Source organism: Schistocerca cancellata, chromosome 10 (genome assembly GCF_023864275.1).
Source record: "Schistocerca cancellata isolate TAMUIC-IGC-003103 chromosome 10, iqSchCanc2.1, whole genome shotgun sequence".
NCBI lineage: Eukaryota > Metazoa > Arthropoda > Insecta > Orthoptera > Acrididae > Schistocerca > Schistocerca cancellata.
In genome coordinates, this window is record NC_064635.1 from 87,245,438 (window position 1) to 87,270,907 (window position 25,470).

Sequence of the window (25,470 nt, forward strand, 5' to 3'; positions counted from 1 at the left end):
GGGTGGACACCCTCATTACAGATCTCACACATCATAGGCTGGGCAGACCGGTAAAACAGGACAGGTGGTGAACTGTGGTGGAACTAAGATTGAACTTTAATGCTTGGCATAGTACAAGTGTTTCTGAACACACAGTGCACAGAAGAGACCTAATGATAGGCCTTCACAGCTGACAACACATGTATGTGCCAATGTTAGCACCATGACATTGGCAACTACAGCTGCAATGGACATGTGATCTTCAGCACTGGATATTGGTGCAGTGGCAAAACATTTTACAGTCTAATGAATCCCAATATCTTATCACGCCGAAGGAAGGGTGCAAATCCATCTTCCAGAGGACAGCACCTTGACACCTGTACTACTGTGGGGCAGAAATGAGCTGGCGGCAGCTCCATCATCCTTCGGGTAACAATCATATGGGCATCCATGGGTCCAGTGAAGCTCATGCAAGACATGATGGCCAAGGAGTATCACACAATGGTTACAGATCACATATACCCCTTCAAGACGATGATGTTTCCAGACGACAGTGGCATTTTTCAACAAGGCAGTGCATTATGTCACAAGACCAGGAGTGTGAGAGAATAGTTCTAGGAATACAGTGGCATGCACCAAGGTTGATATGCTGATCCCCCCCCCTCCCAAACTTGCCAGATCTGAACCCGATCAGACGCATCTGGGACGTGGTTGAACATGGCATCAGAGCTCATCGCCCCCTCCCTCATCCCCACCCCCCTCCTTAGAATTTATGGGAATTAGGTGACTTGTGTGTGCAGATGTCATGCCAACTCCCTCCAGCAACCATCCAAAGCCTCACTGCTTCCATGCCATGACATGTAACCACTGTTATGTGTGCCAGAGGTCGACATTCCGGCTATTAGGTAGGTGGTTATAATGTTCTGGCTGATCAGTGTAGATGTACTGTGTGGAAAGATATACACACAGATTTCCCTCAAGCACAAAATGCAAGGTTGTGGGTGGCCAAAGTACTATGGATTTGTGTACACACATCTGTACTACTTAATTCATATACACTAAAGCACCAAAGAAAGTGGTGTAGGCATGCATATTCAAATACAGAGATATGTAAACAGGCAGAATATGGCACTGAAGTTGGCAACGCCTATATAAGACAAGTTTGTCACAGTTGTTAGATTGGTTACTGCTGCTACAACAGCAGGTAATCAAGATTTAAGTATGTTTGAACATGGTGTTATAGTCGGCACATGAGTGATGGGTCACAACATCTCTGAGGTAGCGATGAAGTGGGGATTTTCCCATACAACCATTTCTTGAGTGTTCCATGAATATCAGGAATCCAGTGAAACATCAAATCTCTGACATCACTGTGGCAGGAAAAAGATCCTGCAAAAATGGGACCAATGATGACAAAAGAGAATCATTCAACATGACAGAAGTGCAATGCTTCCACAGTTTGCTACACATTTCAGTGCTGAGCCATCAGCAAATGTCATCGTGTCAACCATTCAATGAAAAATCATCGACATAGTCTTTCGGAGCCAAAGGCTCACTCATGTACTCTTGATGACTGCATGACACAAAACTTTACAGCTCACCTAGGCCTGTCAACACTGACATTGGACTGTTGATGACTGGAAACATGTTGCCTGGTCAGACGTGTCTCACTTCAAAGTGTATCAAGGGGATGGACATGTACTGGTATGGAGACGACCTCATGCATCCATAGACCCTGCGTGTCAGCAGGGGACTGTTCAAGCTGGTGGAGGCTGTGTAATGGTGTGGGGTGTGTGCAGTTGGAGTGATATGTGACCCCTGATATGTCTTGATAGGAGTCTGACAGGTGACATGTACATAAGCATCCTGTCTGATCACCTGCATCCATTCATGTCCATTGTCCATTCTCATGAACCTGGGAAATTCCAGTATGACAATGTAATGCCCCACATGTCCAGAATTGCTACAGTGTGGCTCCAGAAACACTCTTCTGAGTTTAAACACTTCTGCTGGCCACCAGACTCCCCAGACAAAAACATTATTGAGCATATCCGGGATGGCTTGGAATGTGCTGTTCAGCAGAGATCTCCAACCCCTCATACTCTAATGGGTTTATGGACAGCTCTGCAGGATTCATAGTGTCAATGGGTTTATGGACAGCTCTGCAGGATTCATAGTGTCAATTTCCTCCAGCACTACTTCAGACATTAGTCGAGTCCAAGCCACATCATGGTGCAGCATTTCTGTGTGCTCGTGGGGGCCCTATGTGATATTAGGCAAGTGTACTATTTTCTTTGGCTCTTCAATGTATGATGAACTGTACAAGTTAGCTGCTTAAAAAGAGTATTTAAAATTTAGGACAGAGCAGAGAGATGTATAGCCAAAATACTACCCAGGTAAACTTGTAGATAAGGTATTTTACACCATAATATTATGATGGTGTACACACTCTATATACATGTGAATATTATGGCAATGAAAGTAAGTGATAAACCTCCAAAATAAAGATCTACATGACCACACAACAAGAGAAAAGGACAGTTATTGCATAAGACAGCAAAATTTCAAATAGATGATGAGTGTAGGCAAAAGGTTTTTTTAGCAAGCAACCAAAATCTATTAAGAAAGCAAAGGAATTAGGTTTATTTAAAAATCGTTTTAAAGTATATCTGCTAGAGAAGGTATATAAAGCATGAATGATTATTAAATATTATATTAATTATCAGCTGTTATGTTGTACCATGATAGAAAATACATGTTGTTGTTGTTGTGGTCTTCAGTCCTGAGAGTGGTTTGATGCAGCTCTCCATGCTACTCTATCCTGTGCAAGCTTCTTCATCTCCCAGTACCTACTGCAGCCTACATCCTTCTGAATCTGCTTAGTATATTCATCTCTTGGTCTCCCTCTACGATTTTTACCCTCCATGCTGCCCTCCAATGCTAAATTTGTGATCCCTTGATGCCTCAGAACATGTCCTACCAACCGATCCCTTCTTCTAGTCAAGTTGTGCCACGAGCTCCTCTTCTCCCCAGTTCTATTCAATACCTCCTCATTAGTTATGTGATCTACCCATCTAATCTTCAGCATTCTTCTGTAGCACCACATTTCGAAAGCTTCTATTCTCTTCTTGTCCAAACTATTTACCGTCCATGTTTCACTTCCATACATGGCTACACTCCATACAAATACTTTCAGAAATGACTTCCTGACACTTAAATCTATACTCGATGGTAACAAATTTCTCTTCTTCAGAAATGCTTTCCTTGCCATTGCCAGTCTACATTTTATATCCTCTCTACTTCGACCATCATCAGTTATTTTGCTCCCCAAATAGCAAAACTCCTTTACTACTTTAAGTGTCTCATTTCCTAATCTAATACACTCAACATCACCCGACTTAATTCGACTACATTCCATTATCCTCATTTTGCTTTTGTAGATGTTCATCTTATACCCTCCCTTCAAGACACTATCCATTCCATTCAACTGCTCTTCCAAGTCCTTTGCTGTCTCTGACAGAATTACAATGTCATCGGCGAACCTCAAAGTTTTTATTTCTTCTCCATGGATTTTAATACCTACTCCGAACTTTTCTTATGTTTCCTTTATTGATTGCTCAATATACAGTTTGAATAGCATCGGGGATAGGCTACAACCCTGTCTCACTCCCTTCCCAACCACTGCTTCCCTTTCATACCCCTCGACTGCCATCTGGTTTCTGTACAAATTGTAAATAGCCTTTCGCTCCCTGTATTTTACCCCTGCCACCTTCAGAATTTGAAAGAGAGTATTCCAATCAACACTGTCAAAAGCTTTCTCTAGGTCTACAAATGCTAGAAATGTAGGTTTGCCTTTCCTTAATCTTTCTTCTAAGATAAGTTGTAGGGTCAGTATTGCCTCACATAATAGTCTCATATGTCTCTGTAAAACGTAATCCTGTTTTCTTTTTTTTTTTACTGTACATGTATTGTGTACATAACATTGTGTGACTCCCCATACTCTTAGCTGAAAATTAGTCAGCTAGAGTCTATGGGCAAAGAATAAATAAATAAAAAGTTCACACAGTCTCCTTCCTAATCTCTTATCCTCATTACCAGCTGTTCTTCACAGGTAGCATTATGTATGTTGTTTTAGAGTGTGATATAGAATAAATGGTGTAGTAATAGCTCATGGTCAGAAAAACATTTCTACAGGACCAACTGTACAAATGTTATGCAAGCATTTAGCAATTTCTTATAGCATTAGTAATTCATTCAATGGAGGATCATCTTACAATGACATAACATTTGCCAGCTTAACACAAAGAAAACATACAGACATACACATGATGGAGGAACCATCTCAGCATTTGCCTGAAATTATTTAGGGAAATCACAGTAAACCTAAATCAGATTGGCCAGAAAGAGCATGAGCCTCCATCCTCCCAGATTCTGAGATCTGGCTAGGAACCAATATGCTAATTCTAAATAAAAAGAAAAGTTAGTTAGTTAGTTGGTTGTGTGTTCCATTGATCATTCACATGATATGGTAGCCATCATGATGTGTAACATGTCAAGTGCACAAGAAATGCACATATGCAACAAGATTTTTTAATATATATATATTACAATACAGAGTCTTACCAAACAAAAGCGCTGGCAGCTCAATAGACACACAAACAAACACAAACATACACACAAAATTCTAGCTTTCGCAACCAACAATTGCCTCATCAGGAAAGAGGGAAGGAGAGGGAAAGACGAAAGGATTCGGGCTTCAAGGGAGAGGGCAAGGAGTCACCCCAATCCCGGGAGCGGAAAGACCCACCCTAGGGGGAAAAAAGGACAGGCACACACACATATCCATCCACATATATACAGGCACAAGCAGACATTTTTCCCACGTGGAATGTTTCCCTCTATTATATTCTTACAATACAGAGTTAAAGATTAATATTTCTATTATTTGCCCCATTCCCTTAAATGGCACAAAATGCATATATTTATTAATAGATTTATTTATTCCTATTCAAGAATTCGTCTATGGTATAGAAGGAGTTGTCAATGTGATATGATTTCAGTTTATGTTTGAGCTATTACTGCTGTCTGTCAGACATTTCATTTCATGTAAATTTGTCGAAAATTTTTATAGCTGCATATTTTACCCCTTTCTGAGCCAAAGATAGGTTGAGTAAAGGATAGTGTAAGTCTTTCTTTTTTCTGGTATTATAATCATGAATGTCACTGTTGTTTTTAATCTGGTCATTGTTGTTGAGAACAAATTTCATTAGTGAGTAAATATACTGTGAAGCTGTTGTAAGAGTTCCCAATCTTTTAAAAAGATGCCTGCAAATGTGTGACTATGAATCACACACATTATTCTAACCACTTTCTTTTGAGCAGTGAATACTTTTTGTCTAAATGTTGAGTTATCCCAAAATATTATTCCCTATGACATTAGAGAGTGAACGTATGCAAAGTATGTTAGCTTACTAATTTCTGTATCCTCAAAACTGGCAGTTATTCTGATTTCAAAAGTTGCTGAACCTAGTTGCTTTAGAAGATCCAAAATATGAATTTTCCAATTAAGATTCTCATCTATATGTACACCCAAAAACTTAGTATACTCTACCCTGTCCACTGACTTCTGTTGATATGTTATATTTATTGAAGGAACTGTACTTTTTGCAGCAGGAAATTGGATGTACTGCATTGTTTCAAAGTTTAGAGCAAGCCCATTTGCAGAAAAAATGACTTTTCCAAAGACCTTATTTGTATTATTTTCAATTGGACTTTCTTTTACAGGATTAATAATGATGCTTGTATCATCAGCAAACAGTGTCAGTTGAGCTTCCTGTTTCATATAGGATAGGATATATCAAGAACAGAAGGGAACCCATGATTGAACCCTGTGGAACACGTAATGTAATTTAGACCCCAGTTAGTTGAAGTGGCGAACTTATTTAAATCACTTGACCCATATAAGGAAACTTTTTGCTTCCTGTTCTATAGGTATGACTTAAACCACTCATATGCTATTCCATTTATACCTTAGAATTGTAATTTCTGTGACATAATATCATGGTGCACACAGTCAAATGCTTTCCACAAATCACAGAAAATTCCTGTTGGTGACATTTTACTATTTAAAGACACTATTATGTGGACAGTGAAACAAAAACAATATTGTTTAGGAATGACAACAGATGGAGAGTAAAGGAACTACCACAATTACAAAAACTGGATATGAGCGTAGATCAAAACACAAAGTTATCAGGACTCACTATAGACAACTGTTGCAATGGGAAGCTCACATTGCTGCCCTAACAAGCAAACTAAGTTGAGCTGTATTTGTTCTCAGAAACATCAAATGACTAGCAAATTAAACCACTAGTCACAGATGCTGCTTATAAATAATGCGTTTCTCATTATTTAATGCTATCATGACCTATGGGATAGAAATATGGAGCCAGTCGAATCATGCCAAAAAATTTCAAACTGCAAAAAGTAACTGTCAGAATAATGGCTAATGCTAGAAGAACTGATAGCTGTTCATCACTATTCAAGAAACTTAAAATTTTAAATTTTTAAAATACTATTTGCATGGGAACATACAAACAAGTTCAATAAAAATGAAGATACATGTAATCATGCTACCATAAACAGTATAAAGTTAAGAGTTTCACAACACAAGAGAGTGATCGGCAGGTATGTGTTAATATGTCTAAACCTGCAGAAGGACTGCCAGAAAGTGATGTTAGGACTATAATAGCTCACAATAACAGGTTAGGCAAATATGGGTAACTGAAAAACTGAACGGGAGTTTTTGCAAACCTGTTAACAATAAATATGGGCAGGACTCTCTTCTACCAGTTAATAACAAATATGATTCACTTCAAAACACAGATAATATAGAAATTATATCAGCATGCTCATCTGATAAGACGGTGCAAGATACTCGGAACATTGTAACTAACAAAATAATATGTTAAGAAGGAATGTAAAATCAACATTTATGCAGACAGTTATGCACAAGAATTATCAGCTATGATAATGGAAAGTAAGCCTTCCATGACTAACAAATTTGAAATAGAAGGAATCGTTACACCAAGGGATGGTTTACAAGAGATTTCAATGTCAAACAGGAAAGACAGCCCAGCCCAGACAGACAAAGACTTTGTAGTGTTAATAGCTGGAGCAAACAATGTCAGCAGAAGTGAGAGAAAGGAGAGGAAGACTCTCGAAGTGTTAACCCACTCCAATGCGGATATCAATAAATGTGCCTCATTGACATGTTTTGCTTCAGTGATCATGTGTGCATAAGGAAGTGGAACAGACCAACAATGAGTACAAAGCTATCTGTAAGCACTTTAAAAATGTTACCATAATTAACGCCAGTAGTTGTAGTCGACATTGGCACACCAAGCATGGACAGCACTTCAACAAACACGGTAAATGTGTTTTAAGCGATACAGTTCTCAGAGTAATATTGGATAAGCTTGGGAAGGAAGAAAGACTAGTGCCTTGTTTGTATTATGTCTCAAATGAAATGACAAAAAACTTTTAGGCATAAACCAGGGTAGATGTTCCAGTAGTACAAGGACACAACCTGGTCATTTTTTAAATAATAGCATTAGGTTGCATCAACTAAGTAAAGATGCAAATAAAGCAATGTCAAAAGTAGAGTTTAAAACAGGCTTCCTCAACATTCAGGATAAGGCAGATAAAAACTTAACAGTTAATGAATTTTCAAATGAAAACATGATGAGTATTTTGTGCTTAAGTGAACATTGATGTAAAGAGGATGAACTTGGATACAAAATGTCAGACGATTACACATTGGAATGAGATTTTCACTCTGCAGTGGAGTGTGCGCTGATATGAAACTACAGAAGAGAATATCACTTACATGGAGGAGTAGCAATATATGTAAAAACACCTCTTGCACCAAACTGTGGTAGGACAGATCTCAACACCCTTTGTGTTGAACTGCATTTTGAAATATCCTGTTTAGTAATTGAGAGTATTAAGCTCATGGTAGTAGTAGTGTACAGGACACCTAGTGGTGACCCACATGTCTTCTTTGAGAAACCTGAGGACCTCTTAATGTACTTCTGTATACTAAAATGGGAGAAATACAATATTGTCATTGGAGGGGCTGTCAATTCCAGCTTTGATGTTCTACAGGACAAAAAGACTGAGACAGAGCTCATAAATTTGCTTCGACCATTTAACCTGTACTGTGTTAACTGTAAACTTACAATGGGCTCTGCCTGTCCAGACAATATGTTCAGAAATATTAAGAGAACTTGTATGTACACTAACATAATGTTTCCCTTTCTCAGATCATCGTGCAGTATTTATTAGTCTTAGTAATGTACATCAGCATGCTCCAACCCAAAAGGAAACACTGTAACTACTAGACCAATGAAGAAGGTGTATTTGAAAGCTGCTCAGTTGAATTAGAAAAACAAAATATTGTCATTATATCAATATACAGAATTCCAGCTGTAGCAGTAACAAAACATTTTTTTCCAAAATTAATGGGTCTTTTACAGAAAGTCAGTAATGACAAAAAGGAAAAGGATTTTAATTGCCACTGATTTCAATATAAATTTATCAAATGAAACCAGTGACTCAATACAATTCATGGACTCAATCCAAAAATTTGAGTTCAAGGCAAACTTCACAGGATTCACAAGAAAAAAATTGACAATACAGAAACCTGTATGAATAATATTCTAAACAATTTTCAATTTGATTATGCAAGGAAGCTATGTGTAGATTTAGGACTTTCAGATCAATCAGCTTTGAAACTTCCTGGCAGATTAAAACTGTGTGCCTGACCGAGACTCGAATTCGGGACCTTTGCCTTTCGCGGGCAAGTGCTCTACCATCTGAGCTACCGAAGCACGACTCACGCCCGGTCCTCACAGCTTTACTTCTGCCAGTACCTCGTCTCCTACCTTCCAAACTTTACAGAAGCTCTCCTGCGCAAGGCTCGCAGATAGTAACTGTAAATATCAATACAATACTAGGAACAAGGAGAATCTCATGCTTCCCAAATGTTTGCACAAACCTCAGAATACATGGGCATGAAAATTTACAAAATCCTAAAAAAGAAACAAATCCTCAACATGGAGATGGGGCAACTAAAGCAAAAACAATGACAATTGTTAGCACAGAAATGTTATTATTCCTCAGAAAAATATATTAGTGATAATACAACAATCTGAGCTAGAAAGCAAGTGGCTGAAGTGTTTTATTACTTAAGCTTAGAAGTTTTATGTCTAATAAATGACTGTAATTATTATTCTCTCTTTTTACAGTAATACTGTTGTTAGGCTACTCACAGTCTCTGTGAATTATAAAGTAAAAATTACTGTTTCTATAATACATATAAATTGTAATTGTCCCCTGTACATTAAAACTTGTGATTTAACTCTGTATTTTATGGGACAGTAAAAATTCTGATTCTGATTCTGAATTAGTATAGAGAGGATGGATAGGTTTATACATGCCCTCACTTGCTTCAAATGGGACTCCCTTTTTAATAGGCTTCAATATTGTTCCTCTGATTTTGTTTCCGCTGAGTTTTTATGTGTATTTTTAAATATATTTTTAAAAATCCTTAAGAAAAAATGAACGGTAAATATTTGTAGTAATTACAAAAAAAGGAAAAAGGGAATGGTATTCTCCACAGTTAGAGCAATTGAAAAGTACTGTTATGCTATATTCTGGCCTGTACAAAAATGATAAATCAGAAGTGTATAAAGAATTGTATGCTAGAGCTAAGGATACGTATAGGCAGGCAATCAAAGAAGCAAAGAAACTACATAATACAGTAAACATTGAAAAGTCCAAAAACAAATGCAAATAAACCTGGAATATAATTAACTCTCTTGCCCACACTACACCAAAATATGATATTGCCATAACCCCAGAGAAATTTAATAAATTTTGTATCTTGTTCACTGAAGAAACTAGTAGTTCAATAAGCAAACCTGACACTACACTTAGTATCATGGACACCTGCTTACAAAAGCCTTTCCTGAGCACTTCCACTTTCATAGAAGTGTCTACAAATACTACCCTGAAAATAGTGAAAAATTTCAAACCTGCAGCTAGTGTTGATTACTATGATTTGTCATGAAATTTGTTGAAAGATGTTATTGACTTTGTAATTTATCCTTTAACTTATTGTGTAAATAAATGTCTTGTTGACAGTAAGTTATCTGATAAACTATAAATGTCTAGAGTTTGCCCACATTTAAAAACGGTGAAAAGAACTGTCCCATCACTTGTGATTTTTCCAAAAGTTTTGAAACAATAATGTATAATCAAGCTAGTGTTTACTTGGGCAAATAAAATATAATCAGTGATAAACAATTTGGATTTAGGAAAAGTTGGGCCGAAATCCACAACTAACACAATGGATTCCCTAGTAAAATTTGTCCTAGATGTGTTCGAGGCTAGGGGCTATGCCCAGGCTACGTTTTGTGACCTAAGCAGGACTTTTGATTGTGTATAACATAATACTTTGTTGAATAAGCTACTCTGTTACGATTTCTATGGCAACAGTCAACGCATGTTTAAATCTTTCTTAGAGAACCACCAACAAGAGAAATCAAATTTAGTTTATGTTAGGCCTGGAGTGCCACAAGGGTCAGCACTCGGGCCTTTAGTTTCTGTTAATGATTAATGATCTGCCATTATTCATAAATTCTTACACAATAATGTATGCCAATGTCACAACTTTTCTGAATAATAGCTCAGATCTAACCACACTGAAAACATTGACCAAAATTTCGTTTGCTCAATCTTCATTATCGTTTAGAGTGAATAGTTTGTTGCTAATTGAAACTAAAACCCAGAAACTTTACTTTATCTTGAAGGAGATCCCGAACAACCATGAATTAGAAACCATTAAATTTTTAGGTGTTACTATTGACAACAAATTGGCCTGGGAACTACACATCAGAAATATATCTTGCAGGCTTTCAAGAGTTATTTTTTAATTAGAAATTTAAAAGGACATATTCCATATAACTATGTTTTCTTCCAAACCATTGTATCATATGGAATTTTATTGTAGTAGTTGTCACATAAATGACACTCTACTTTTGCTGAAGAAAGTATTATGAATAATTACTGATTCTGGTAAATCAGAACACTGTAAACCTCTGTTTATTAAACTGCAATGTCTGACAGTAGCAAACCTATTCATTTATAATGTTCTGTTGTGCATTAGAAACAATGTTTCTAAATTTGTATTAGGAAGTGATTTTCATAGCTATAATACTAGAAATACAACATGTGTATACATGCCACATCATAGACTGTGTAAATCACAGAACTCCTACCTAGTTCTTCGACTAAGGATGTTTAACAGACGATGCAAAGATTTTAAATAACTGTCTCTAAATATTTTTAAAGCCAGGTTGTATAAGCTACCAGTTAACATTTTTTTTTATACTGTTGATGAATTTTTTGAATGTGAAAGTATTTGTAACACATGTTTTTACTTTCATCCATTTCATACAAACTGCAGTACATTGAGAAATGTGTGCCCTTGACTTTATCTATTGCTGTAACCGAGCTGAGTGACAATAAAATGTTATTATTATTATTAATGCGAGTGTACAACTGTTTACCAGTTCATATTTGAAACAGAAATTGCTTATAGCAAGCCCTTTCTAGCCAGTAAATGAATACACACTAACCTAGATAATCAGGTAGTGTATATTATCATTATTGTGTTAAACTGAAATGTAGATATGTACTTAGCTTGATTCATATGGGTAAATCCAAAGATGCTAAATAAATAAATAATTTATTTGCCTTCGCAGCTAGAAGTTAGGCGTTTTATTAGTGTTGCTGCCATCAGGACAGCATTGGAATTGGAATAGAAGATGGCGGCCGTAGAACATGTACGAATTGTAAGCTCTGTATATAATGGTGCGTAAATGTTCTGTGTGCGAGAAAAATAGTGCAGTGCACGAAAATGTGTGTGTGCCGTGTCATATCTTAATAAAAAACACTAAAAGAAAAGAACAAGCAAATCCTTGTGGAAGTAAAAGTGACAGTGACCAACTCTCAAAATGCGGACCTTTGCAGAAAAAAAAGACGAAATACTTCGTGAAATAGACACAAATGAAAAAATCTTGTGTGATGATATTATAAAAATACGGAAAGGTTTGAAATATTTACAGTCAAGCAAAAGTGCAAGTATGATGGACGTTATGCCAAACAAAATCTACGCCGAGTCTGTTAGGCCTTAACAATTCACTCATGGAAAACAAAGTGAAAACACATTCTAAGTGCCTTTAAAAAACAGTTTCAGTGTTTTAGAAACAGACGAATTATATGCAAATCAAGACACAACCAAAAGTGCGTCTATAATTATGATGAGTAGGTAGGAACGAAATTTTCCAAAGTAAACATGCATTCGGATAGCCATGGGCGTGGATTTAGAAAAATTTTACGTTATGGATATGCTACAAACGCATCTAGTTACGTGAAACCAGGGTAACCTATTCACGAAATTACAATAAAACATAAAAGCCGGAACTTTATCAAATGCAAATGAATGCACAGTGATAGTCGAAGGAGACAATGATGTTTACAAAAATGAATTATCGAATTCTGTCGAAATCTTAATGGAAATACTGGATACCAATCAGAGTAATACAATGATCATCATTGGAATTCCGCATAGACACGTCCTCATAAACGATTCGTATGTAAATAAAGAAATCATGAAAGCCAACAAACAGTTCGAGAACATATGCAAAATCTACGAAAATGTTCAATTTCTACCTGTTAGCTACATAGAGAGAGACAGTTTTACAAGAGGTGGTATGCACTTAAGCGGAAAGGGAAAGAGACTTCTCAGCTCTAAAATTATGGAGATGTCGATGGCAACAGCAGAACCAAGATTACCATGCCAGCCACAAATAATAGTACAGCAACCACCACCAACTACAGCAGTGAAATCATTAAAAAACTACAACAACAAAAAAAACACTATCAATATCAGAAACAAAACCACCATCACCAGCTGATACACCACAGCCCTCACCACCAGGAAAACCAGCATCGATTGAAGCAAGACAATCCTCATTAGACGTGGCAGGAACTACAGATGCAGCATCATCTCAATCAACAGCAGCACCACCATAATCAGAGACAACAACTGGGACACTATCACAAGTTGTGGCAGCATCAGCATTGCCAGTATCATCATCACATGAACAAGTAACAGGGGAAGAAGCAACAACAGAAAACCAACAACATCAACAGAAGAAACAACAGCAGAAGAATCAGTAGGAGCCACTTACAACAGGAGGAAAATTTCACCACCATGCCATATTAAGGATTTTTTAATAGAAACTGGGAAGAAAAAAACATTAAGATAAGTAATCTACACAAAGTAGTGTTTGGCCAGTTCAGAATAGATAATATTGATGACATCACGTCTGATATAGCAAATAATAATATTATTATGCATTTGAATATTGGAGGTTTATCAAGTGACCTGGTCAGTAAGCTTCATGAGTTAGAAATATTTCTATGCAGAACAAAATGGTCTGTAAAGGTATTTGCTTATGTGAATATTGGCTTAGAGATGGAAATATAAAGTTATTGAACAAACTTACAGATTATGAAGTAATCACAATGGGTATGGTGGTTCATGTGTGCTGTTTCATTCATCAGTATAATACCAAATTAAGCAAAATTTCAATAATTTAAATGAAGAATGCACATTTAAGAGTTGCTGAATAGAAGTTGACTATAACATACTGATATTCAATATGTATTGTGCTCTTTTTTACTCAATCTCCTGCAGTTTTCTGGTCAAACTTGAAAATTTACTCCACCAACTCAAAACTGAACAGTTAATAAAATGTTGTTTGTGCTGATTTTAATATAGATGTGAGAAAAAAATTACAAATTTGCCTTTAAGATGAAGGAACTGATGTCCACACATAGTTTTATTCTAATTTTGGAAAAATGACAAGGGTAACTGCCTCGTTGGCATCCTGCATAGATAACATTACTAGAAGCTTAAACTACAGAGTAACAGAAAAATGTATAGTAAGCTTAGGGATCTCAGACCATAGTGTTCTAATAGTGAGATTATCCTGTGTTAGCCCAAAGCACACAAATAATAAAATCAGAAATTTTAGACAAAGAAACATTGAAATGTTTGTTAATAAAATCAGCCTCATCTCATGGCCATTTACTGCTAACTCCTCAGTAAATGAAAATTTCAATAACTTTCTGGAGGCCTTGCTGATAGTGTTCAATGAATGCTTTCCTGTTATAACTATAACAACTTACACACCTAAGAAGGGTTCATGGATAACAAGGGGTATTCAGATTTCAAACATGAGGAAAAGAGAACTACACGTGGAGGCGAAAGTCAATTGAGACCCAGAATTCTTAAATTATCTAATGCAATATAAGAATATCTTTGATAAACTTGTCAGACAATCCAAAAAAATTGGCGAATAATAAATACATTATAAACGCTAAAAATAAATCTAAAGGAATATGGACCACTGTAAAGAATGAAATAGGTGTCAAAAAAGGTAGACAATGGAAACTTGAACTGGTGTTTGAAGGTGAGATTGTTTGGGACCCTACACAAATCTGTGAAGCATATAACAGCCACTTCATAAATCCACGTAAAACTGATGAATTTTCACCGCCTAACGTGTTCTCTGTTTCCAGTTTACGTAACCCCACTAAATTTATATTCACCTATATATCCTATTCTGAAGTAGCTGATATCATAAAGTCCTTGAAGAATTTAAATTCTGTAGGCTGGGATGAAATTCCTACAAAAATAATAAAGGCAGTCACCCAGAGTATCACACATCCTTCGTCCCTTGTAATGAATAAATCTTTCAAGGAAGGATGTTTTCCTGATAGACTGGAGTATGCTGAAATACGACCCATTTACAAAACAGGCAGACACAATAAAGTGAGTAATTATCGACCAATCTCATTGTTATCAATATTTTCCAAAATATTTGAAAGAACTGCATGTAACCAGATAGTTAACTATCACCAGAACAATCAGTAAGGTTTCCAAAGAGGACACAGCACTGTGCAAGCTGTCAATGAACTTATTACAAAAATTAGTAGTAGTCTAGATAAAAATATGAATGTATCAGGCATCTTTTGACACCTAAGTAAAGTCTTTGACACAGTAGCTCACAAACTACTACATGGCAAGCTACAAACATATGGTTTTAGTGAAAATTCACTGAGATTTATGTCATCTTACCTATTAAACAGGAAACAAAGAATAGTAATTGAAGAAAATGATAAGAGATTCTTCTCAAGTTGGAAAAAGACAGAACAAGGTGTGCCACAAGGATCTATCCCTGGGCCAATATTGTTCTTGTATTATGTAGATGACCTGCAGACACTATTCTTTATGTGAATGACTCTACAACAATAATCTGTTGCAAGATATGTGAAAATTTAATCAGTTATCTTCAGCTGTCTCTGGCTGAAATTGAGGCCTGGGTGAGAAATAACGGTCTGAAATTAAATCTAACAAAGACACAAATCATTCATTTTACCACAAAACAAGCTGTACAGGATATCTAGAAATATCATTTGAGGACAATCACCTTGTCACCACAAATTGTACCAGATTTCTAGGTGTAATGCTAAACAAGAATTTATCATGGACAGACCATGTAGATGGCATATGTCACCATCTAAATAGTCTGATATTTGGAATGAATGTTATAAACAGTATGCTAGAAACACCAGTCAAAAAAGCTGTATATCATGCTTATTTTTTATCTGTTATTAGATATGGTATAATTTTTGGGGGATCACAGAAAACAAACTTACAGAGAGTTTTTAGGCTACAGAAAAAAAATCATTAAAGCCATGGCAGGTGCAGAAGAAAGACAATCGTGAAGACCTCTGTTCAAGGCCCTTGATATTATGGCTGTTCCTGGCCTCTATATCTGTGAGACAATTAAGTTTTCTAAACAAAACTCACAAATTTTTGACGATAACCTGTTTAAGCATGATTATGAAACAGGAAATGAATATCAGTATAAGTTACCAACTCATAGGCTAAAACTGCAGGAGAAGACACCTTACTATATGGGTATGAGATGGGATATAAATTCTGTGAAAAATTTAAAAATTATAAACCAGAAGAATTTGGACATCACTTAAAAAAATACCTAGCAAGTAAATATTATTACAATGTAGAAAAATTTATGACTGACTGTGACAAATAATTGTGCCTGATGTTACATTTTATTGTCATGCTAAAAAAGTACTTTAAGTCAATACTTGTTATTAATTTTACTTTATTTTCAACATGATTATCTTAAATCATTTTGTGGTACTTAAAATTACAAAATACCTGCAATTATTCTGTATACCTACAATTAGAAAGTAGCCTTAAACTGATGAGTCATCTATATCCCAATCATCTGATTGTATGTGACATCTTATGTGACAATAAAGTTTCTATTCTATTCAGGAAAGAGAAGTTTTCCCCCAATACGTTATCTTATTTTTTCTGTAAAGTCCAATTTTATACATAGAACGCAATTACTCATAATATATTCCCCTGAGAAACATCTGTGTTAATACGTTTTTTCTGATAATTGTTTCACGGAAAATTTTGGATCATCTGACTTACGGGCTATCGCTGCATTCTGCTCAGCGTTTTCTAGGTCTGACTGAGGTACTAACGTGTTATTCCTCTAATACTCAATACGTCTAGTTTTTAGAAGTGATATCTCATGGTCAACAGTGTGGAAAGCCGGAGGTAGGTCAAAGAAACTATGTTTAAAACATTGTCATTCTCGTACGGAGCTTCAAGTACCATTTCTGCAAATATTGTCTTTATTATGTGTAGCATTTTTGTTTGTTGCGGAATAGATGTGGTGATCTCAGAGCACCCTCGCCCATTTCCCGACCGTAATATTTACAGCATTCGCTTCAGAAAAATGTTAATGAGGGAACAAATTTCTAAAACGTATGTTCACCCTAGCTTACGCAAGTCTATCCATGGAGGAAGATTTTTACCTCCATGAGGTTACCAGAGACATATAGAATATAAAATCTTTGGTTTCCCTTTGTTTGGCTAGCAACTAACATCTCTGTGAACCACGTGATGTACAACGACAAATGAATACTTTGGCGCATAAGTTGTATTGGTTGTATGCTTGTGTGATTTTTTAAAGCTTGTTAGTGTAGTAGGAGTGTTTTGAATATTAGAGGTGTTAATGAATTTAAAAGAAAATGCCTGTTGAACAGATTCAATATTCTGAGAAGTATCAAGATCAAAATTACGAGTACAGGTGTGTATTATGTTTTATAGTATCAACAACACCAGACCGGTCTTTAAATGTGTAGACCTTCATTGGTCTTGTGACAATGTAATAAACACAGTGGTACTTGTTGTGTTTTTCCGTAGGCATGTGATTTTACCAGCAGATATTGCCAAACATGTTCCGAAAACTCATTTGATGACAGAAACAGAGTGGAGGAACCTTGGAGTACAGCAGAGTCCGGGTTGGGTTCATTATATGTTGCATTCACCAGGTTAGCATATCTGAATGTTTTATTAAATGTTATGATGAGTTCCATGTCTTGCATTCTGATGCCCGTTTGCTTCATTTAATGGTGTAGTACTGTCAACAACAAAAATTAAGTATGTGTTTAGGAAACAGAAAAACGAGATAGTACTGCTAACCTATATTGTGTTTCAGAACCACATATTCTTTTGTTCCGAAGACTGAGAACGGACAAGCCCCAGAATACGTCAGAAGCAACAGAGGGGAATGAACCCCACGGCGATCAATGAATTTTCGTTTGTAAAACATCGTGCCTGTGATAAAAACAATTCCGTGGAATTTAATGTTGTGATTTCATTAGTTTTAATTAGTACCTATTACATTAGTCAAAACGTATTACATATCAAGTGCGAAAATTCCCAGGTAAAACTGATGTGAAAATGTGACCAATTTTTTTCGAAGAGATTGTCATAATGTTGATATGAAATTCTGCATAAAAGATTAGGAAACGTGGAATTCAGTATTAAGTATTTTGTGTAAATACTGCAAACAGTGACTGAATTTTTTGCCAAGGAGCATTTGTTTTGTAAATAATTTTATATAAGCCCTTCGTATTGGGGATAGTTTTGTGGTAAAGTATATGTATGCTATTTTAAGAAACTGTGTTGTAGTTCTGTAGATTGGAGTATGTGCCTTAATATAGTAGCCTAATATATTTTTAGAAATGCATACCAAACAAATAAAACCCAACATTACAGAAGTTTCGAAAAAAATATAATGTACTGTTCAGATAAATGGAGTTTTGGTATATCGTTTGGATATGGTTTTCTAATTTTACTTATTTTAGAGTCCATAATACAAGCGTGAATTTTATCCATAATGGATACGATCGTAGAATAGCATATGCTGTGACGATTTGGTAAACCTTTCATTCTTTAAAGAATCAAATTGCAGAGTGGCCTATAAAACAGCTTCAGATTTCTGATTACTTTACCAGTAGTTACATATTTGTTATGAAGCATATAGCAAGAAAAAATGTAGAAAAGGTTTGAAATTATGTTTAAAGTTTGTTGAAAGTCACTCCCATTAGCAAATACTGGGTGAGTAAAATCTGAGTATTAAGTGTTCTGTTTCAAACAAAAGATAGCTTTTCACCCAACTCTATGTTTGTCATCATATTTCCATAACTGTGTCATACAATTATTTGATTTTGGAGCTCCAGTCACAAGTATGTCTGTGTACTGTCTGCAAAAGGGCATAAAGAAGCCATAAATGAAAGCATTGTACCTTATACTGCAATTCTGCTGTATGAACAGTGAAAAAGTAGTAAGTTTGGGAGAGCATTAGGTTTTCCATGAAATTTTGGTAATGTAATTCAAAATCAGTTACTAGTCTGAAATGAGTGAACAGTCTCTACAGCAACTATGTAATTGCTTTATTAATTCAAATTATGTGTGTTACTGTCCGCCTGCTGGGTGGTGCCGTACTTACCTCCCATGCAGCGGGCCCGGGTTCAATTCCCAGCCGGGATAGCGATTTTCTCCACTCGTGGACTGGGTGTTGTGTTGTCATCCTCATCACTGGCACGCAAGTCGCCCATTGTGGTGTCGACTGAAATAAGAGTTGCACTCGGTGGCCGAACTTCCCGGGTTGGGGCCTCCTGGCCAACAATGCCATATGCTCATTTCATTTTTCATGTGTGTTACCCTTTTAATGATATTAGGTCCTCTGCTTGCTAGGTTCACATGTTTGAGCTGTAATTATTTTCTTACTGTTCCAGTCTGATGATTTGCTAACTGTGTGAAATGCATAATTGAATCGTTTATCGACCATTGCCGCATCTGTCATAATGGAATGGAATATACAGTTACTAGTTTGTTCAAGTTATTCTTTGGGCCTAGTTGCATGAAATCAGGTACATGAAAGTTATTTCTTAAAGTGGTCAGTTTGCTCAATTAATTGATGTCATTAATCTGTGCCACTTTTCCACTTTAATGGCCTCATATTTCTTGTTAAATTTTGGGCCATCTCGGGAAGATACTGCCACTGGATAACAAGAAACACTATTTACATCCTTTCATGTGTAACTTTTGGCTTTATATGAAGAACCTTAGAACAACAGCAAAACCTTGTATGTTAATATTAACGGCCAGCTGTGGAAACATCTTTATTAGTCTCTGAACAATCAAACTGTCATGTAATGATAGCTGCCTGTGTGTCAAGTAAGTCGACAGAATTTACTGAATGAAAAAGGAAACATTTACAGTATTGACTTATATGTTGAATTTAAATAGTGCTGCATGTGGTAATAAAATGGTAAACATTAATATTTTTCAAATGATGAAATTCATGTCTCCAGGGTAGTGGACTAAGGTGTCCATTAAATCAAACCATGTGTCTCCATTAAGGCATGTAATAATGTAATGGATACACATGGATTGGTTTCGTGGACATGTCATATGACTTACTGGGTAGACACGGGTTGGTTTCATGGACACCTTTTTCCACTACCATGTAGACACTGTGAATTTTACCATTTGAAAAATATTATGTTGACCATTTCATAACCACATACAGAACTTATCAACCTCAACATGTGTGTCTGCACTGGTACATCCACTGTGAAGTTTCCCTCACAGAGGAGACATTTTAATATAAAGTTTCTTGCCCAGTGTCAGTGGATGAATACGATGTTGAGTTGCCTGTGTTATTCAGAAGTACAGTGCAATGTTCGATTGGGAATATTTCAGTGTACTGTGGAACAACACAGGCACTGCAACATCATATCATATGATTCTCATAATTACTTAAGCTCGCGAACCATCTTGTCACATGGTGGGACATCCATGCTCCTGGAGCATGGAGTTGAAACTATAGCTTCCATTGACATTATAAAACATGAATGGCGGCCTTTTTCTGTCATGCCATGCCAACAAATTATGCCTCAAAATGAGTTTTTGGGAGTGCATTAATTTTATGTTCACCCCATCTGCAGGTGTTTATATCTATTTACGCATCACGAATATTGTATCTTTACTTAAGATATTTTTAAATAGCTAATATCTATCTATCTCTCTCTCTCTCTCTCTCTCTCTCTCTCTCTCTCTCTCTCTCACACACACACACACACACACACACACACACACACACTGCTACACTAATTCTGTGGACAGATTGAAGCCAATTGCAGGCCTCCTGTTACCCACCAGTGCTTTATACTATCAGTTTCCTGAATTTTGTTGGCTTTCTTTTTTTCCTTTAAATTTAGCATCTTTATGTATCAGCATTCACCAATAGATAAACATCAGTTGGAATTTTATAGTTCACAAAACTCGAGCTATTGTAAAAGTATGGCTTTTGTGCTATTAATTCTTTCTTCTTTTGCAGACAGCTTTCTTTGCCAGTCTTCACCTGCAGAGCACAAACAGTTGAAGGTGAAAACAGTAGTCTTCTATAGAGCTGCGACAACGTTGAGACATTGACTCGTACTCATTTACAAAAGCACATTACTTGATCACGTGAGGTAGATGTGCGGAGCCCACTGGAACAGTCAGGGATCTTTTTTACCAGCTGTCCACAGTGCCCTGAGATGATACACACCTGGTCCTACTTTTTTCTAGTACAGACTTAACTATTGCTAAATTTCATAGCAAACTTCCCTCTGTTAAGGTCCTTCCATAGATTTATTTCCTCCTGTATTTCTTTGTGTATGTGTTACGTCGTATTTCAAACAGTTCCTATTTCATGTTCAAATTTCTGTTGCATGACATTTCACATCTGTAGAATGCTGTTTTTGTAACTAAATAATTGTGTGCAATGTTTTATTGCTTATGGTGTGCTTCTTGTATCTGTACTACCCATCAGCCTGGTTTCGAACTAATTATTTTGATGTACGAAATGAGGAAAGAAGAACGGGTTCAAAATCGCTATCAAGATTTTCCCATAAACCTTATTAGTGCTGTCAGTGTAAGAAAGGGGAGGCCTTACTGTTTGAAATTGACTTGTAATTCAATGGTGTAAAACGGTGCATTAATTCCATGTTGTGTTAGCCTTTTCTTAAGAGAAATAATTTTCCTGTGTAGGTTGTCTTTTTATGTTGAACTAAACACTTTCAATTCATTATTAGCAATTAGCTTATTTTGTCCTCTTGGACATAGTTAAGCTGCATACCACCAGAATATATGTTACACTTACAGCATATGAGGTTAACACAGCAGAGTAGGGAAAAAAGTAATAGTGTCTTTATTAGAGTTCAGCCCTACCACAGTAGGTACAGAAACAACTATCACAACTGAAAAGTACAACCTTTGTGCAGATTTTGGCACTTTACTAGTTGCTATGTATGGGGTGCCCCGAAATGTTGCAAGAAACATTGAGGGTTTATAGAGGGTCTCTTGAGGAACAAGTCGAGGATGGCAGCCCATGTCCAGAAACGTCATCCAACGAAACTACAAAACATTGAAGTTATACGCGCCGGCGCCTGCAACGGGGTCACCCTTTCAGTGACAGCGTCTTACTGCCAAGATTACCAGTGAAGAAGATGGAGCTTGCTGCTGCATAGACAGGCCTCTTCAGACAATTTCCGTCTGCAGTTTATTTTCTTTGTATACCGAAAAACATTGGAGATTTTAGTGTGTTCCAGCAGAAAAATAAACTGCAGATGGAAACCTGTGCTGAAAACTGTAACCCACTAAGGTAACAGAGGGCTACGTTCGTAGGTGGCAAGGCATAGAAAGCAGCTAACTCCACCTTCTCCACTGGTGATCGAGGCAATCATTTGTGTTCACTGAAAAACAATATTACAGGGTGTTCCACCCATGGCCCATCAACATACAAAGTCACATTTGCTGCCAAAGGTGTTGCCTAGTAGCAGGTACTGGCGCCTATAACTTCAGTGCTCTGTAGCATCATTGGATGACATATCTGGACACAGGTGCCTATCCTCAATATGTTCCTCACCCCCTACAAACCCTCAGAGTTTGTTGCTACATATCTGTGGCACCCTGTATGGTGCTTTATAATAGGATAACGTAATTATTAAATTTGTCTTGAGTTGGTTGTTTGGATGTTAATTGGATCATAATTGTGACCTCTCACTACAATACGATACTGCCCACCTTGATAGCCAAACGCGTTAAAGCAACACTTCTGGGATACGTGACGGTGATGTATACCTGGATCGAACCAGCTTCACGTTTTAGCAATGAGGGCTTGTGAGCCAACAAACTTGGATGTGGTTTTTAGATGGTTTCCCACACCTAACTAGCTGAATACTGAGCTGGTATCAGTGTCCAACCTCAGATACATGCTTTTATTATTTAGTTTATAGCTAAATACAGACATATCATGAAATAGATAGATGCTACATCAATGGTCGTCAAAATGTGACCGGCAGGCCACATACAGCTGGAATCAAGTACTTATGTGGCCAGTAGTTATCAGCTATATTTTGTCATAATATGCATCTAGTAACTAACAGCTGAATCCTAATATGTCAGGTAATGTTGACAACTTCTTGAGAGTGTAGTACTCCTGTAATATCTTCAGATGTGGTTAATCTTAATTGACGTTGGTGTATTTGGCTATCAGCTAAGTAAAGTTGGCCAGTTATCTCAGAGGTAGAGGGAATGTAAGGCAACCACTGCGTGGTTATAGGACGTGAGGATGAAACTGATTTATTGTTTGTCTTCTAGTACTGACAGCTCACTGGTGTGTGTCACTCGTGCTAACCAGCTGCTGTGGTTTAAATTTTGACATGGAAGTAAGACATGTTCAGAAATTTGCTTTACTGAGACAGTCATCTTAAAAATTGTGGTACTTATCTGCGCCAATGAAATGCGAAATTAAGTTAGGTGGTTGTAATACAAAGCAGTGGGTAGAAAAAAAAGTCGTTCAAAACATTTAATAAACACTTGTGATTGTGTCTCATAATGCATAATGCATTTAAATATAAGTGTAACTACTAAATCAAACAATGGAAAATCCAGGATGGAATGTAACAATACGAGAGAAGGAAAGTTGCTACTCACCATATAGCGGAGATGCTGAGTCGCGATAGGCACAATGAAAAGATTCACACAGTCATAGCTTTCAGCCATTAAGGCCTTTGTCAGCAGTACACACACACACACACACACACACACACAAAAAAAGCTCAACTTGCACACACGTTTGCAGTCTCAGAGAGCTGAAACTACACTCAGTATTATTGTAAGTGTAACTACTGTTATTAATGAACCGGTTATCTACTCTCACACATTCCATCAGCCTATTATATCAGAACAATGTCGGAGTCACTAAGGGTGGAGCAATCTGAAATGGAGGACAGGTGACACGCAGTGATCTGAATGATGCTGACTTTTAAGACCAGTGTTTCTGGACACGCAGTCAACTTATCACTCCCTTGCTATAACTAGGGGCTCATAAAATATTAATTTATGTAGGTTACCTGTTGATAAGATTGGTGCATAGACAGTCCTAGGTGCCCTTAGGAAATCCTTTCACACTTTTAAACAGATTTACTTTAGACACACACAGGCAGGCTACACAGATTTCATCCTAGTGTCTGGAAGGGGAAGGGAGTGGCGGCATGAGGATGGTCATCCAGCCACCACCTACCACCATAATATAGCTTCAAACCATTTAACAATGCCGTCCCCATAGAATAATCGGGAAAAGGCAACGAGGAGATGAAAGCTATGATGTCAGAGTACAGTACAGTACACTTTCTCTCTGAAAAAATATGGTAACATGCTGACCATTTACGTAGTTGTCTTAAGCTTTCTTATGTGCATTGATTTTTCTGAACTATTTTGAGCCAAATTTTTATTATTATTACAAATTGGTACTTTATTTTGTGGAGTAGAAAAAGTTGTCATGATAGTATGGTTTTAGTTTGTGCTTGAAGCTAACTGTATGGGTTAACTGAATGTACCGATGCTTAGCGTCTGCTTCGTCCCATGATGTGATGTGATGTGATGGTGATGGTGGTGGTGGTGATACGGCATTTCATGTCATGTATTTGCAAACAGAAATAGAAAAGAACACTGAAAATAGTTATTTTGAATCTAGTTTTGGGAATGTGGATTGCAGTGACAGACTAGTAGCCTGGGGGTCAGTTAGATTGGAGAGTGACACTTGGTTGTGAGCTGGCAAAGTCAACAAATGTGAATACAAAATATTAGATGGCAACATACTGGCCTGTAGTATAGCCAGAGGTGTAGATCAGATTTATTTAAACGTGACAGTTTAGTTAAGAATTGGCGATGAGATATTGAGCACTTCAGTTACTCCAATTTTGTTATTTATTAGATTCTCCACATCACTGGGTAAGCAATCAGGTTCACATGGTTGATTACCTTACTACTTGTGGAGTCGCACTAAGACTGACTGACTGACAAAGTAGTTCATTTCTCCTTCTAGTATTATATCATGTTTTGAAACTGTAATTGCTTATTGACAGTAACCTTCATAAGAGAGTAATTGCATTGAGCCTGTTAGCAGTATGTCAAACTTCTTAAAGTGTAGACCAAGAGTTTGATGACTTCCAGTGCAGGCTCATATCAAAATAAACACTTAAAAATTTGTAAGTTTCTGTTTCAATGTCTGATTTACCCTCTTGTAAAGCCAAATATTTCAACGCCCTTAGTTAAGGAAGAACCTACCATATGAGCACCAACAATGTGCCCACATTCGAAGCCACTTAGCCTACAGGACATTGCACAGGCGCAGTTCATAGCCAGATACAACAATACAACCTGCAGGCTTGGCCAACATCATCTGTATTTATGTTCAAACATGCTTTTGTAATTGCATGCTCAGTCCTATAGTCGAGACAGCGTAAGAAGATCCCTGACAGTTTCAGTGCTCTGGGTGCTGCAGGTTCGCTTTCCTGCATCGACAAGTTGTGTAACATGATTCTGTAAACAGTTGTACAGCAATGCCT

The 25,470-nt window shown here is 36.9% G+C and overlaps 1 protein-coding gene and 1 long non-coding RNA gene across 2 annotated transcripts in view; one reads left to right on the forward strand and one right to left on the reverse strand.

Moving 5' to 3' along the window:
• Nucleotides 1-16,759, reverse strand: part of LOC126106603 (uncharacterized) — a 75,992-nt gene extending 59,233 nt beyond the window's left edge. Inside the window, exon 1 of the long non-coding RNA XR_007523377.1 lies at nt 16,646-16,759. This is a non-coding gene — a long non-coding RNA (uncharacterized LOC126106603). The remainder of the gene's footprint in view (nt 1-16,645) is intronic.
• A 377-nt stretch (nt 16,760-17,136) lies between these two features.
• LOC126106602 (cyclin-dependent kinases regulatory subunit-like) lies at nt 17,137-18,342 on the forward strand. The gene is made up of 3 exons (XM_049912945.1): nt 17,137-17,309; nt 17,426-17,553; nt 17,721-18,342. The coding sequence occupies exons 1-3, from the start codon at nt 17,251-17,253 to the stop codon at nt 17,813-17,815; spliced, it is 282 nt and encodes a 93-aa protein (XP_049768902.1). The 5' UTR covers nt 17,137-17,250; the 3' UTR covers nt 17,816-18,342.
• Nucleotides 18,343-25,470: the final 7,128 nt, after the last annotated feature.